The sequence below is a fragment of the Carassius auratus genome, chromosome 3, assembly GCF_003368295.1.
Source record: "Carassius auratus strain Wakin chromosome 3, ASM336829v1, whole genome shotgun sequence".
NCBI classification, from domain to species: Eukaryota; Metazoa; Chordata; class Actinopteri; order Cypriniformes; family Cyprinidae; genus Carassius; species Carassius auratus.
The window spans coordinates 24,295,145-24,311,886 of record NC_039245.1 but is presented as its reverse complement, the minus strand read 5'-3'; the positions used below and the strand labels follow the sequence as shown (position 1 = coordinate 24,311,886).

Sequence of the window (16,742 nt, the reverse complement as noted above, 5' to 3'; positions counted from 1 at the left end):
TGTTTACTGTTTTTCGTAATTATATAACTTGTAGAAAAACTTTAAACACAATTGTAAATAAGTATAAAGAATGGCATAGGTTTTATTTTTAGTGCTAAAAAGTAATTTTTTTTAATTACCATATTTTTGTGTTTTGCTTTGGTACCGAAATTGGTACCGAGAACTGTGGATTTTCACTGGTATCGGTACAGAATACTGAAATTTTGGTACCGTGACAACACTAATATGCACTGCAAAGTTGTTTTGCAACCTGGTCTTTTGCTGGTCCTTTGCTGGTTTATGCTGGTCTTTTGCTCATTTATGCTGGTCCTTTGCTGGTTTATGCTGGTCTTTTGCTCGTTTATGCCCATCCTTTGCTGGTTCATGCTGGTGCTTTGCATAATGGTCCTTTGCTGGTTTATGCTGGTCTTTTGCTGGTTTATGCTGATCTTTTGCTGGTTTATGCTGGTCTTTTGCTGGTTTATGCTGATCTTTTGCTGGTTTATGCTGGTCTTTTGCTGGTTTATGCTGATCTTTTGCTGGTTTATGCTGGCCCCATGCATAATGGTCCTTTGCTGGTTTATGCTGGTCTTTTGCTGGTTTATGCTGGTCTTTGCATAATGGTCCTTTGCTGGTTTGTCCTTGGGATGAGACATTAAACTGGGGTCCTGACTCTCTGTAGTCATTAAAAATCCCATCCTGGCTAAATTCGCCCATTGGCCTCCGACCATCATGGCCTCCTAACAATCCTCTTATCCACCGATTGGCTTCATCACTCTGTCTTCTCTCCACCAGTAAGCTGGTGTGTGGTGGGCGTTCTGGCGCACTATGGCTGCCGTCGCATCATCCAGGTGGATGCTGCACACAGGTGGTGGATGAGGAGATACCCCGACTATGTAAAGCGCTTTGAGTGCCTAGAAGGTGCTATATAAATGTAATGAATTATAATAATAATTATTATTATTATATATGCTGGTCTTTTGCTGTTTTACATTTATTCATTTAGCTGACGCTTTTATCCAAAGCGACTTACAATTGCTATAAATGTCAGAGGTCACATGACTCTGGAGCAACTAGGGGTTAAGTGTCTTGCTCAGGGACACATTGGTGTCTCACAGTGGATTCGAACCCGGGTCTCTCACACCAAAGGCATGTGTCTTATCCACTGCGCCAACACCACCCATAAGGTTTAGGTTTATGAGGTTATGGTTATGGTCCTTTGCATAATGGTCCTTTGCTGGTTTATGCTGGTCTTTTGCTGGTTTATGCTGATCTTTTGCTGGTTTATGCTGGTCTTTTGCTAGTTTATACTGGTCTTTTGCTGGTTTATGCTGATCTTTTGCTGGTTTATGCTGGTCTTTTGCTGGTTTATGCTGGTCCTTTGCTGGTTTATGCTGGTCTTTTGCTGGTTTATGCTGATCTTTTGCTGGTTTATGCTGGTCCTTTGCTGGTTTATGCTGGTCTTTTGCTAGTTTACGCTGGTATTTTGTTGGTTTATGCTGGTCCTTTGCATAATGGTCCTTTGCTGGTTTATGCTGGTCCTTTGCATAATGGTCCTTTGCTGGTTTATGCTGGTCTTTTGCTGGTTTATGCTGGTCTTTGGCTGGTTTATGCTGGTCTTTTGCTGGTTTATGCTGGTCCTTTGCTTGTTTATGCTGGTCCTTTGCTGGTTTATTCTGGTCTTTTGCTGGTTTATGCTGGTCCTTTGCTGGTTTATGCTGGTCTTTTGCTGGTTTATGCAGGTCCTTTGCTGGTTCATTCTGGTCATTTGCCAGCACATGACCAGCATAAACCAGCAAAGGACCAGCATAAAAACATACCTAATCTGCATATGCAGTTTTTTTTCAACAGGGCAGTTTCCTCTCTCAGTGTGCTATACCAAACAACTGATGTCTGCTTCTGATTATGTGAAAGCTGACACACAGACTTGAGAAGCTTACCTTCAAGTCAGGGACTGCTCTTTTGTGTACAGTTTGCTTATGTACTGGCCTGGTCTGTGTTCTTCTGTACTTCATGTTTCTCCTCCTGCAGTTCAGCTGTGTCTCTGCCCGAACATGTGATGCTGTTGGGCCGCCCTCCTCCTCTCTCTGTCTCTGAATCACTCCTTTTTATTGAGACTTCTTAAAGGTGTGTCTGTTTTCATGAATTGGGTGGATAAAGGGCTACAGATACCGCATTTATATCAACTGTAATCACAAACAGGAAGTTGAGCACTCTTCCTCGGTTCAGTCAGCCAATGCTTCATACATTTATATGCTAAATGCAGCAGTTCATCTTATCTTTATAATGTTTAGTCTCTGTTGTGACATTATGTTGTCGCTGTTGTAATTTAATCTTGAGGCAACACAAAGTTTTCTTGGAAAAGCTTCAATAGGAATTTCTGGCTTGAAAAGGCATTAAACCCCTAACAATAACTCTGTTTTTATCATAGCAACACATGCAACATATATGTATAAATACAATGTGTTCTAACAAAATCTGATGTTCTGATTCTTTGGCGTTCTTTAACCAATTACAGAAAAAAGATGATTGTTCGAAATGGTTTTTAAATGTGATAACAACATTTAACATTTATGAGACACATGTATGAATGTATGTCTTTATAGAACTAAGAAAAGAAAGTCAAGCATTAAAGAGTTCAATCCCAATTTTTTTTAATTCTGTCATCATTTACTCACCTGAATGACTTTATTTCTTCTGTGAAACATTAAAGATATTTGGAGAAATGTTGGTAATCAAACAGTTTTGGTTCCCACTGACTTCCATTATATTTTTTTCAGTGCAGTCAATTGGAACCGAAACGTTTGTCCAAATATCTTTAATGTTCCACAAAAGGAAAAAAGTCATAAAGTTTTGGAATGAGTTCATTTTGATGGAATTTCCGTTTTCGAGGGAACTATGTTTTAATGGAACATGATCATATTAAATGTGATACTACATAAATGTAGTTACATTTGAAATTTATTATCTAGCACATGTGGAAAAAACTCCCTTTATAAAAGTCTTTTATAACAACAAACCCACTTAAGTTCTTTGAGATTTAATGAAAATAAGTTGATGCAAAATACACATAACAATGCAAATATATTTTACTTTTTTCCCCATCTTCTAAAACTACCAACATTCACTTGTTTAAAATGTTCACTTTAAAGGTAAATTAAATTGTTGGTGCAGTAAGTTTTTTACTGCATCAAGCAAAAATGTTTCCATTATTGATTCAATTTAAAAAAGATTTCAAAGGCATATTTGATAAAGTAATACCAAATAAGTGTTATGTCAGGGAGGACCTTGTCCACTGGTTTGGTTGGGGTCTTCATGCCTGTTCACATTATTATAAAAATATCTGTGAAATTTGAATTAATTTCCTAAGGTGTAAAAAGACAAAAACAAAACTTACTGCACCTTTAAAATGATATTTTAAATGCTTGCCCTGTAAACGTGCTAAAACTTGAAAATTATAATATTATCACAACATTTGGATTACAAAAATACAATATGCAAGACATGAAATTATGACAGTGCAGTTAAACTGCTGTTGATATAAATTAACTCAACACTAAATTAGAAAAAACAACAACAACAACAACTTTTGGCCCTAAAATGAAACTGCACATATATGTATAAAACATCAAATGTTTTAGAAATTATGAAAGCATGTGAATCAGATCACTCTCACAAACACATCTTAAAACATTGAAACTAAACACATCTTTAAAAGTGTCCTCTAAAATAGAAGATCTTTTTTTTTACAACAATAAAAAATGACCTTTTAAATACGATGATGTCAGAGGGCGAAGAATGTCCACTGATCAGAAAAAGTTTAAAAAGGAAACTCCGGTCCTCTGTTTGGTGCTTCTGGGAATGTGTCCATATGTAACCCAGTCTGTTGTAAGTGCCTTTCAGGAGATTCATAATCCAGGCATTATGTAAGCGATGTTGTCCAAAGTATTCGACTGCAAAAAAAAAAAAAGTGGGTAAAGAGTGGAAATCATACACTTTCTTTTTAAACAGCAATAGGAAACGTTTGTTATGGTTCTGGATAGAAACTTTGCATTTTTAAGGACTTCATAATAAAAAACTCTAGTGTGTGTGTCTCACCAAAATACTGCGTGGACATCCGTTGAGCTGGGGAACCTGTGCTGTCAAGCAGGTCAATGGACCAAGAGCACATAAAATAGAGTCTAAAAGCACTGAAAGACTGCCAGACACTGCCACCATCCCCTACAGGACGAACAGAGACGTTTATGGACATGACTTCTTTGTGAACAGACCTTTACAAGGGACAGTTGTGCGACACAAACCTCCGTCTCCTGAAGTCGATGTCCAATCAGAGACAGCGATTCGCCCAGCAGCTGCAGGTGAGCTGCTGCATCTATGGGATCCACATCAGGTATCCGCGCCGGAGACAAAGACATTCCCAGAGACGAGCGGCCCAGCGGGGCCAAGCCCGCTCCCAAACTGACAGCTTTACTGGAGCCTGAGATAAACAGAGAAGTAGGAAAAATGTTGATGCATGCGTACAAATTACATTTCTTCGATAACCTGGAATTCTGTCATGAAAACTCTCGGAGAGTTTAGTGTGGTAATGTACATGACAATGTTAATGTGTCTTAATGACAATGTTAATGTGCTGCTGCTGCGGCAAATCAAGTACCAAAACTTGTTACTGCAATACATCCAGAGACATGCTGCTGCTGCTATATAAAATTACCCCCATACATAACATACATGAAATCACCCTTTAGAAGATCTATACAGGTGGAGCTGGGGAAGGAGGAGGTGTGTTGCAACTGAAACTTTCAAGTGTTTGAATGTTGAGCAGCAAGTGCATTGGCTGCTGGTGTGAAAAGAAACCAATCAGCTGTGCCAAGTCAATAATAATGTGATTATGAGACTGAGTAAGAACCTATTGATAGTTTCATGACTGAACTTTGTGTAGACTGATCAGCTTCGGTCTCACCTTTACTTTTACTGTCTGAGGTTGCTAAAGTTTTCCGCTTGACCGTCATAGCTTCAGCTTTATTCTGCTTGTGCTGGAGATATTGAGCTTTCTGTCTCCAAACCTTTGGTGTGAGAAAGAGGACAAAGAGAGGAAATGCATCACTGTCCCACAACTGACTGAAATGACAAAACAAGCACCGCTCGAGCACTTGAAACAACCCATCTTACTTGTTACTTATGTCATGATTTTTCTAATTATTTGCTATGATTGCCTCTTCTGAAACTATACGTTTTTGGTTTGTTTTAACTTAACTTAACTTTTTAACTGTTTGTTAAAAGCTGAAATAAAAGAAAAAAATTAAATAAAGATGAAAACTTAAAATTAGAAAAATGTGACACAATTTTAGTAAGTTTTAGTTTGAAATAAAAATAAAGCTAAAAATAAATTACAAAAATGGCAAACGCACATCAAATTACTTAATAATCAAATGAAAACTGGAAATATAAAATTCAGTTAAAAATATAAAACGTAATTCAAATGATTAATAAATACTTCAGTAAAAAATAACAGTAAAATAAGCATTAAATTAAGAATTTAAATGCTTCGTATTTAATAGCCATTAAATTGCCGTTAATAATAAATAATAATAATTTATTCAAATAAATAAATAAATAATATGGAAGTCAATGGCTACAAGCAAATGTCTGGTTAATGTTCTTCAAAGCATTTTCTTCTGTGTTTAGCAGAAAAAAAGAAATTCATCCAGGTTTGGAACGACATGAGAGCGAGTAAACATTAGCAATATTTCTGTATCCCTTTTAACTCTCCCAAAATAAAGTCAGTTTATTTGAAATCTATAAAGTAAAGGTAAAAAGTGCTTACCAGTTTGTCTTTTTCAGGCAGCTGATTCCACACTTCTGCGAGTTTCTTACTCAGCTCCCCGAAGACTGAGGCGGAAAATTAAGCTGATTTCAACCAATTGTGAAACAGCACAGATGATTGACAGATGTGCACACAACAACAGCACTCACCTAATCCGGGCTGCTCCGCGTTGATATTGACCCTGTACTCCTTACAGAACACCTGATAGGCCGTCGTGTTCTTCTTCTTCGGCTGACAGGATGTACAGAACATTAATTAATGGTAAAAACCTCAAGGCATTTCCACTGGTGGAGGGAAGTGATTTAATTTACCTTGTCCTTGTCATGCTTGTCTCTGTCCTTTTCCTCCTTCTTTTTCTTCTTCTCGCCCACCAGTTCAATGCTTTGATGGGGATGGGATGAGGTGGGTGGAGCCATCACGAACATCCCACCAGAAGAGCTGTGATTGGAGGAGCTGTGAGAGTGGGCGTGGCTTCTAGACTGATCACCTGTTTTGCAGAGAAAAAGAAATTTAAATAGAGTTGAACTCAATTTCATGTAACAATGACAAAATGACAATACCAAATAATAAGTAGTAGCTTTAAAGAAAGTGAAATACGTCTCACCTGGACAGCTTTTCTTCCCTCCACTTCCTCCTTTGCTGTGTTTCTTCTCTCTGGATCCTCTCTCTCGGTCTCGGTCTCGCTCTTTATCTTTTTTCTTTTTGCTCTTCTTGCTCTTTTTCTTCTTTTTCGAGAGATGTGTGTAGGAGTCGTCAATCACCAGCTCGCCGGCCTCTAGTTCTCCTGCTGAAGACGAGCTGCCTGCGTAAGAGCCGCCGTAATGACCTGATGAACACAAACACACACATTTAATACTGCTATCAATTCACGTCAGGGCTTAGATGAGGATCTCAATCAACAGCACGATCTTCTCATTTATGCAGAAAATCGATACAAATTCAGTGCAGACAAAATCAGAGCATTTTGAACATTAGTGGTTAGTGTCTGAGGGATTTTTTTTTTATTTTTAAGAGTTTTTTTTTTTTTACGACTGAAACAGATCATGTTTGTTTCAGTTAAACAAAAATAAGATTTGGATTAGCGTAGATTTTTCTCAAAAACTAATTATTTGATTTTTACTTTCATTTAGGTTTTATTTCCGATTTTGGACAAAAAAAAAAAATCATTAGAATACAAAATAAAAACAGTAAAATATATATATATTTTTTTTTACTTTTTTTTAGTCAATTTATTACTTATTATTTTTGTTGATATTGATGGTATTATATTTCTGCAGAGCTGTTAATGTTCCAAATTAATCAAAAAGCATATTTTTATGTTTTTTATAAGTCTCTTGTGCTCACTAAGGCTGCCTTTACATGATCAAAAATACAGTAAAAACAGTAATATTGTGAAATATTATTACAATTTGAATTAACTGCTTTCTATTTGAATAGATTTTAAAATTTAATTAATTTCTTTATGAAACGCAGTATTTTCAGCATCATGACTCCAGTCTTCAGTGTCACATGATCCTTCAGAAATCATTCTGATATGCTGATTTTTCTGCTCAACAAACATTTCTGATTATTACAAATGTTGAAAACAGTTGTGCTGCTTAATATTTTTGTGGAAACCTTGATACTTTTTTTTAAGGATTCTTTACTCAATTTCATTGCATGTGAATACAGTTGTGTGGTGCTTTTCTTGAAAGATTTTCAGCAGACCTGCTTTTAAAGAACTGACTAAATCAAAAAGTGAAATACAGGTCAATCTTTAATCATAGAGATATATATATATCGAGTTCTTACTCACCCACCACCTCCACCTCTTTCCCCACTTCAGGCAACGGCTCTCGGCTGTGCTGCTTTTTCTTTGGTGGCTTCGGCATCATTTTATCTTTGTCTTTCTCCTTCTTTATCCCTCCTTTCTTCGAGCTGGAGGACGGATGATGGCCTACGACACCCGAAGAGGAAGAAGAATGTGTCGGGAAGGAGAATCCCTCGTTCCCCCCTACACTTTCATTCTTCTCTTTTGAGGAAAGGACGAGCTTCATCTTGAGGCCTTCAGCTTCACAGAGCGTCAGCGGCTCTCCTTTCCCAGCTCCTCCGTGGAACAGCAGAGACTTCGAGGAGGAGGAATGTTTTTTAGACGACGATGAGCCGGGCGGACGAGAGTGTGAGTAGGAGTGACTGCTCTTGGAGCTGCCGTCATGTTTGCGGTCTTTGGAGGAGTGTGAGGAGGTGTGGGGAGGGTAGGAGGGTTTTTTGTGGAGGTGAAGGGTGGGCTCGGAGCCCGTGGTCAGCGGGGAGGTGATGGCCTCCAGGAGGCCCATAGCGGTGTCTGTGGAGTGGGACGGATGAGAGGAGGACGAGGAAGAGAGCGAAGGCGAGCGATCTGAAGACTTGCGCTTCTTCTTGTGGGGCGTCTGACCAGAGCTCTGATGATCTGTGGGGAGAGATTAGAAGTGATTTAAAATCCCAAATCATATGTGACCCTGGAGCACAAAACCAGTCTTGAGTCGCTGGGGTATATTTGTAGCAATAGCCAAAAACACACTGTATGGGTCAAAATGATCGATTTATCTTTTATGCCAAAAATCATTAGGATATTAAGTAAAGATCATGTTCTATGAATATATTTAGTGAATTTATTTCGGTAAATTTATTAAAACTTAATTTTTGATGAGTAATATGCATTGCTAAAAATTTATTTGGACAACTTTAAAGGTGATTTTCTCAATATTTAGATTTTTCCAGATTTCAAATAGTTGTATCTCGGCCAAATATTGTCCGATCATAACAACCTATCATAGCTTATTTATTCTGCTTTCAGATGATGTATAAATCTCTTTTTTGAAAAATGTACCATTATGACTGGTTTTGTAGTCCAGGGTCACCTATTTGATTCAGTTAAGGTACCTTTTTTAAATATTCAAATTTAAGAAATAATATTTTATATGATATAACAGTCGTGCTAAACATAAAAAAAATATATAGATACAATAATATAGCAACAAAAATATAAAAGTCATATAAAAAACATTTTTTTGTGCTTAGATAATAAACATGCAGTTGTCTGCTCCCATAGAAAGTAACATCCTAACGAGAGCTAAAGAGACAAACCTCCTCACCTCTGTCATAGTGGTCATCACTCAAGTGCTTCTTTTTCTTCTTGTGAGAGTCTCCTCCTAATAGGAAAAGCTCAGAATCCTAAAAAGACAACAGTGCATGGTGAAATACGCACCTCAAAGGTAATGTAAGTGAGGAAACAATCCACATACGGTTACTGATCTACTACTACGACTGCACAAACAATGGGAAGAGTAGGGATGCTCTGACCAGGCTTTTCACAGACTACTGTTAATGCTCTTTAATCTGGAGTCCTTTAATAAAGACATCTGAAGCGTATTCCACTTTGGATCCCATATTGATATTGTTCTTACGCTTAAAGAAAACTGAGGAGGAGTATACATATCTCATCGTTCCTCAACACTTATCACACTGGTGATGACTTTAAAGTAATGCTAAAGTCTTACAGGAGAAGACTTCCAGCTGATTCACAGGAACTGATCGCAGCATCCCTAAACAAGAGTCAATGACAAGTGGCCTGATAGGGGAAAACACAGGTCCAAATCCTTCTCAGACCAGAAGTCATATCTACCTGGGTAACAAAACATCAAGTTGCGCGTTTATTAATGCCATTTGAGTTTACAAACAGACTCTGTGGTAATTATTTCTGGCACAACACAGTTATGGCACATATGTGTATACTGACAAATCAATGGATGACAATAATTCCTGTCAACCACTTGTTGAAATGATGCAACTTGATGTTAGATGTTACCCTAACTCCCTGCTGTTACCTTGAGGGGTTTCTTGGAGGTTTTGCGCACCTGCGCTGCGATTTCTTCTTCCTCTCTCAACAGATCTTTATACGAGCGCCTCTTCTCTCTTTGGCTGCGACCCGCAACAAGACCGACCTCTCCTTCCATCGCTGACATATCTACAAGGAGAACTATGTTTCAGAGTAGGTTCGGACGGGACATATCTGACATTATTATGATAATTATTACCCATCATTCGTTTCTTCTTGATCTCCTCAAAAGCCATGGTCAGTCCTGGTCAGTGTTGTGATTCTAGTGCACAAGAACAGATTTAATTCATAAAGTTCAGCCAAAAAAAACTTCATTCAAAACTTTCTAGTTACAATGACCTTTCCTGCTTAGATAACTGATAATGTGTGATTGCACTTCTGTATTTACTAGTTATCCATGCTACTTTTTTAAGCAATGAATATTACACAACAAAAATTACAAATATGTTAAATGTATTCAGGCCGTCCAGGATGTAGATGGGTTTTTTTCTTCATGGGAACAAATTTGAGAAATTTAGCATCACTTGTTCACCATTGGATCATCTGCAGTGAATGGGTGCCGTCAGAATAAGAGTCCAAACAGTCCAGTCCAGTCAAGTGCAAAGTGCATGTATGAAACAAATCCTACATAAAGGCATTTTAACGTTAAACTGCAGATTCTGTCTAATATATGAGTGCATAATCCAATAAGTCCATCCACTGTTGTCCTCACACATCAACATCCACCAACATATTTGGTTAGATCTGTTTTGGTGTGTTTTTGCTTTTAAACACTGCTTGATCCATGCATATTTCTCTCCTGATTCAGACGAGACAACTTTTTCACTGGAAAAAAATGAAATTATGGATACAGGATTTTAGACAATAGCCAGTTTAAAGTCAAAAGGATTTTTTTTTTTTTTTTACATGCAGCTTTTTGCTTCGCAAGACATTAACTGTTGGACTGGAGTGGTGTGAATTACTAGTGGATTATTGTGATGTTTTTATCAGCTGTGTGGATTCTCATTCTGACGGCACCCAGTTGAACTATTCCTTTACATCACATTCGCGTTCAAAATAGCATTTTATTGGACAGACACACCAACAAGCAACATATATATATATATATATATATATATATATATATATATATATATATATATATATATATATATATATATATATATAAAATCATAATTTATAAAATGTCCTTTTCACTGCAAGATAATGAAATATGCGAAAATGCTAAAAATACATTTTGATCATGGACTAAAAGCAACAACAGTTTTCTTCAGAACATATAGCCATATAATCAGATGCTTAACATTAAAGACATACAACCAAATAAATAATCACTAATACAGGAAAAACAACAAAGAAAACAAATCTCATCACAAAAACCAAACTAAATAGCCACACCTTAAAATTCTAATAAAAGCTTCTTCTAATTGCAATAACGCTGCGTGCAGAAGTGTTGAACAACTCTGAAGATGTGCTACAGAAAGCACACACACACACACTCATTAGTGACAGATCAGAATCAGCACCACACATCAGCTTGCTAGCTTTCCAACAGCCACAACTTTAGTCAAGCTGCCATTGACATTTGCACGATCGAGAAGATCAGCCTCAACATGCATTATTGCACTTTTCCCGCCTACTTTCGAAGAAATGCACACTCACACACCCCCTTCCCCTCTCTTCATCAGGATCCAGCGCTTCCCTGTTTCAGCTCAAGAGGATTCGGGCAGCTGCGGACGTGTCGCGAGTCTCTGCCGGATCGTCCCGCGCGCTCGGTCCCGCGGCTGCGGCGCACTTAGGCCGGTATCGGGTTACAACTCGGTTAACGGTGCCTTCCCACCATGCAATTTTAACGGATTTCTACAGTACTGCAATAATGGCACGGAATGCATGCGATTTATGTGAAGATATTAGAAGTGTTGTGTAATAATCAGTGAGATATTACCTCGGGTTGGATGTGGGTTTAGTTGGCGCGCGACGCCATCTTTGATAGGAGTCAACAACAAAAGCAGCCAGAGATGAGGAGGAGGGACTTTGAGAGCAGAGAGTGTATCAAAGCAATGAAAGCAAGCACCCATTTTTGCTCACATTTAAAAGGAGAATAAAAGCGATTTGCATATGCACAGCTTATACTTTAGTGTTAAAGTTACTACATCGTTGTTTCAAAAAACAGAGTCCACATACATTCTTGGCATTATGTAATTTATTTGGCTCTTTCAGTCACTTACAAAAATTAATATACAGTAAACAGCGACATAACAGGCTACAAAAAAGGCATAACAGAAACGAATGAGAATTGTTTCAGGAACAAAAATAAAATGAAGGCAATTTAGAATTTTCTCAGGTAAAGTTGGATTTAAATGACCATAATTACACAGTTGTGCTGTATATGTTGGCATGTCATTAATATATAAACTGTATATAAATAGTTTCTATAAAACCCACAGTTGTCTCATCCTCCATGTCTTTTCTTCCATCCATCTCTCTACCTGTCTCCTGTATTCTGCATCTGAATACTGAGAGACGTGAAGCTGGCCAGTAAATCGGTCACCTCGTCCACCTGTGGATCATATGAAAAGAATTACAATGTCCCAAAACTACAGTGAAATCAAACATACAGTGTAGAATTAACACTATAAAGCCTACTGTACTGTATTGTATTTGATACACAACGTTCTAAGGCCTCTAAATCATCAACACGGACCTAGCTGAAAAACCTACTCTACAATCTACTTTGCACTACAATCTGATTTCTAATTTATACTTTTGTTAAACAAGAATCTTTCGGTTTCATTTTAAACACCCCCCTTTAGTGGTTTCCCATTAAACAATATCTTAAAGAAGAACTGGAGTAAATCAACTCAGGTTTACCTGATTATCCCAAAATCATGTTAAAATGTGTATGTCAGATATGATATATCAGGCTTGAGGACTTTGCATTTGTACGTTTCCCATCATATTTTGCCCCCACAATAAAAACTACAGAGCCTTAAACATAAAACATTACTATTCGCTGACTTGTAGCATACAAGCTGTAATGCATTTCATTTTTAATAAAAAAATAAATAAAATGTACATTGATTATTTTAATAATTACTGGCTTATCCAAAAAGGCCATAGTTTAGATACTAAATATGAAAGATTTCAGTTGTTTCCCTGAAATATAGCTCTTGGAACTGAACAGTGCTCTTTATTTAAAAATATTGAAGGGAAAGAGTAGGTGAACTCAGCGGCTGTTACCTGTTCTCTGGTGCATGTGTTCTGCAGCTGGTTTGAGATATTCTCCAGTTTCTCCCTCTCTTCGCTCTGTCCCATTACATTCAGATATACCCGCAGCATCTGAATAATCTACAGACATATTCAGACATCATTCTGGCACTACAGCACAAAATTAGGAATCATTACGTTTACCTGGAAGTCATTACATCATGCATTTGGCAGATGCTTTTACCCCAGGTAATCTTCATAGTAGAAATATTAACAAGAAGCATGAAGGTCGCATGTGCATGACGTCTCTCAGTCATCTGTTAATCACCTGTGTGACCTCTCCTCTGAGGGTTTCTAGGCTACGTGAGTCTCCCTCTTGTAAGATGTTGAGCTTTGAACGGGCCAGATGAAGAGGAGTCCTTCCAGCACGGTCCAGAGCATCAACACGGGCACCTGAGGGGACGTTTAGAATCGTTACGAAATAGCAGAAAAACCTCCGATGAGTAAGATTTAGATGCATAATCAATCGCACCTCCCCGGAGTAAGGTTGTGATGACAGGCACATGATTGGTGCAGGCAGCTGTAAAACACAATTTAACTCACCATAAGCTTTGACCATAGATTTAATCATACAGAATTATTTTAATTATTATGTGAATAAAGTAATCTGCTTCTGCACATCCTTACCCAGATGCAGTGGTGTATTTCCAAGGCTGTCTCTCTGGTTTGGGTCAGCACCATAACTCAGCAGCAACTGAACTACATCGTTAAAAGAGGAGATGAAAAGAGAAAGTAGAAAGAGTTTAAATATAGTGGAAAACAGTGGCCTCAAAATTTTTTTGGATAATTAAGCCATACTTAAAGGAACAGCTCAAATGGAAATGAATTATGAAACATTTACTGAAAATGTACTTACCTCAGGCCACCTCAAAGTAGATGAGTCTGTTTTTTAATCAGAACAGATTTGGAGATATTGGGTATTACATCGCTAGCTCATCAATGGATCCTATGCAGTGAATGGGTGCCGTCAGAATGAGAGTCCAAACAGCTGACGGGAACTGATGGATTAGAGTCATGTGGATCACTGTGATGTTTTTATCAGCTGTTTGGACTCTCATTCTGACGGCACCCATTCACTGCAGAGCATCCTTTCTCCAAAACTACTCTGATGAAAAATAAAAACTCGTGTTAACACTATGTTACTTGAAAATATATGCCACTCGGTTTGTTATTTTGTTATGCAATTTGACACCAATGACATTCATTTTCATGCCACTATGAAAAGTTTAAGGATTAGTTAACTTCCAGAATAAAAATGTCCTGATAATCCGCTCACTCCCATCATTTCATTAAAGATGTTCATGACTTTCTGTCTTCAGAGGAAAATATTTTTCTCCATCTAATGGACTTCAATGGTGGCCAAAAGACTGATGGTCCAAATTGCAGTTTTAGTGCAGGTTCAAAAGAATCATTATGATTTGAAGTCCATTATATGGTGAAAAATCCTGGAATGTTGTCCTCCAAAACCTTAATTTCTTTGCGACTGGAGAAAGAAAGACATGAACATCTTTGATGACATGGGTGTGATTGTTTATTCTGGAAGTGAAGTTCTCCTTAAATGCTTACCGATACTCTCGTTGCCATTGCAGGAGGAGAAGTGTAAGGCTGTCCTGCCCTTGTCATCAGCAGCACAAGGATCGGTGTCCTCTTCCAGCAATCTACGAACTAGAAAGGAAAAAAGTGGACCGACTTTAATTTCAAATCTTAGCACCAAGAGTGACTACTTTTGTCATGCTGATTATTCTCACCCGTGTCAATATCATTGGAGTTGGCAGCTTCTCTGAGCCTCTTCACAGCTTAGAGGAGAAAACAAGGCATTGTTTTATATATATATATATATATATATATATATATATATATATATATATATATATATATATATATATATATATGCAACTATGTGCACCATACTGAATTGCATAGCATCATATTTTTCATTGCATCGTACTGCATCAAATCAGTTGCTGCTTCATATGTATATTTTATGTATCTTATCGTTGGCAATGCATCGAGATTAGAATTAATTACAATAGAAGTGTTATTTTGCATTAATGTATGCCATGTCTATTCATGCACACACCATACAGGTCTTTTCCCATGGGCCCCATGTTCCTCCGGGCTCTTCCCAGCCGCCTCACCCTGCTCGATGTGATCTTGCCCGGTGAGCTCCGTCCCGCCTGCAGCAGCTCACCGGGCTGCCACAGCAGGTGCAGGTACCGGAGCTCGGTGTCCGCGCACGCTCGTGTCCGGTTGAGTCTGCGCGCGCTCAGCGTGTCCAGGCGCGAGATACTGAACCCGACCGCACCTGCAGCCTCAGGCGCCTCCTCCTCCCGGTTCTCGCCGTCTCTCACAGCAGGTCCGTTCGCTACCGTGTACTCTCCCTCCGAACTGGACCGGTCGCCATCCGAGGCGGCGGAAACCAGTGGGCAGGACACGTCCATACTAACAAGGCGTATGCTGCACTAATGTCAGCATGTAAGTGTCAGAACCGCCAGGATGAAAATACTGTATCTGTTGCACAAACCTAACGCGGCATTTTTACACTAGCAGTATTTTTCAAAACTGCATTTCGAGCTAAGTTTTAATTTGCTTATGCGTAAATTTCATTTCTAATTCAATTTTGTGATATTGAATACAAACCGTTCCGTGTTCTGACAAGCACTGAGCCTATTTGAGCCAAAATGGCGCCGCTGTTTCAATGTTTTGCGGGTGTTTTCAGTAAAACACGTCTGCATTGCTTAGTCTGAAGTCATCGTGATAAAGGCAGCCAATCAACATCGATGTTGTTAAAGTGCTCTTCCAATCAGAGAACGTATCGTCAAAACGTTGACCTACGTATTTATTTATTTTTTTAATAAAAAAAAGTGATTTCTGGCTTATTTTATTATGTTATGAAAAAGATTAGGGTTTTGAATTTATTGAAGATTTCTGCATTTCTGTTAGTTATGATTTGCACATTCAATGTGGGCCCTCAGTATACTTACACAAGAGCCGCAAAATGTAAAAGTAAAGTACATTCAAATAATTTAACAAATCACAGTTAAAAAAAATAAAATGTCCTACTCTGGATTAAAACCGGGTACTTAGAACATTCTTATCTTGACAGCATTACACATAAACTAAACTGACGGATTTTTTTGTTGTTGTTGTTTTCTTTAAGAACAAATGTTTGAAGTTTATTTAATTTTCTGATTTGCAATACTGAGATTGAATTATTGCAGAAAGTGCACTGAGAAATAAAATAATCGAGAAATATAACAGCATAATTAAATAATAATGAATAATTAAAAATATACATATATGCACATACTTCTATTCATTCATGTTGTATTGTTTAACTAACAATATTTCTTTTTTTTATATAATAAAACATTGTTCATTTAGTAAATGACTACAATGGTGTTTTATGCTACAAAAAATATAACCAGAAACACTTTTCTGTAATTAATTATTGAGATGTGATGTACATGCATGTCAAACCAAGAATTATATTTTAAAAAAATGTTATGCATTGTATTGCAACACCATAAAACAGTATATGTATCTATACTTTGGTCTATAAAAACTATGGCAAGGCAATAATTATTTATCTTAACTGTATGTGTGATCGTAGTCTCAGGATGCTGGATGTGGGATGTTTGGAAATTAGATTGAGATTTGGAGGTAGATGAGCAGGATTTTAGCAGGTCTTTGGTACGATTAATAAGGTCAAAGTTCATTCAGGTATTCAGATACTGAAGTGTCTCCCTGATTATCTGCCTCATGGACATGTTTCCACAGGTGGCTGTTTCCCACAATGCCCTGCTTTCTTAAACA

The 16,742-nt window shown here is 37.7% G+C and overlaps 2 protein-coding genes across 6 annotated transcripts; both read right to left on the bottom strand.

Moving 5' to 3' along the window:
* Nucleotides 1-3,006: 3,006 nt before the first annotated feature.
* Nucleotides 3,007-11,709, bottom strand: LOC113051855 (HMG box-containing protein 4). Of its 5 annotated transcripts, none has more exons than XM_026216037.1 (13): nt 11,605-11,709; nt 9,859-9,921; nt 9,679-9,788; nt 8,917-8,995; nt 7,599-8,231; nt 6,408-6,629; nt 6,115-6,290; nt 5,953-6,034; nt 5,804-5,868; nt 4,940-5,042; nt 4,281-4,456; nt 4,078-4,200; nt 3,007-3,932 (listed from the first exon to the last, which is right to left on the bottom strand). In XM_026216037.1, exons 2-13 carry the CDS (start codon nt 9,893-9,895, stop codon nt 3,888-3,890), a joined length of 1,851 nt encoding a protein of 616 aa, XP_026071822.1. In that variant the 5' UTR covers nt 9,896-9,921; nt 11,605-11,709; the 3' UTR covers nt 3,007-3,887. The 5 variants fall into 5 exon arrangements, with proteins under 5 accessions (XP_026071822.1, XP_026071797.1, XP_026071813.1 ...); XM_026216028.1 differs by having other exon boundaries at nt 3,888-3,932; nt 9,649-9,788; nt 11,322-11,709; XM_026216020.1 differs by having other exon boundaries at nt 3,888-3,932; nt 9,649-9,788; nt 11,326-11,709.
* Nucleotides 11,710-11,847: 138 nt separating this feature from the next.
* LOC113051889 (ankyrin repeat domain-containing protein 54-like) lies at nt 11,848-15,616 on the bottom strand. Its single transcript, XM_026216058.1, has 8 exons — nt 15,007-15,616; nt 14,675-14,722; nt 14,493-14,591; nt 13,554-13,625; nt 13,399-13,446; nt 13,195-13,319; nt 12,900-13,007; nt 11,848-12,219 (listed from the first exon to the last, which is right to left on the bottom strand). Exons 1-8 carry the CDS (start codon nt 15,365-15,367, stop codon nt 12,145-12,147), a joined length of 936 nt encoding a protein of 311 aa, XP_026071843.1. The 5' UTR covers nt 15,368-15,616; the 3' UTR covers nt 11,848-12,144.
* Nucleotides 15,617-16,742: the final 1,126 nt, after the last annotated feature.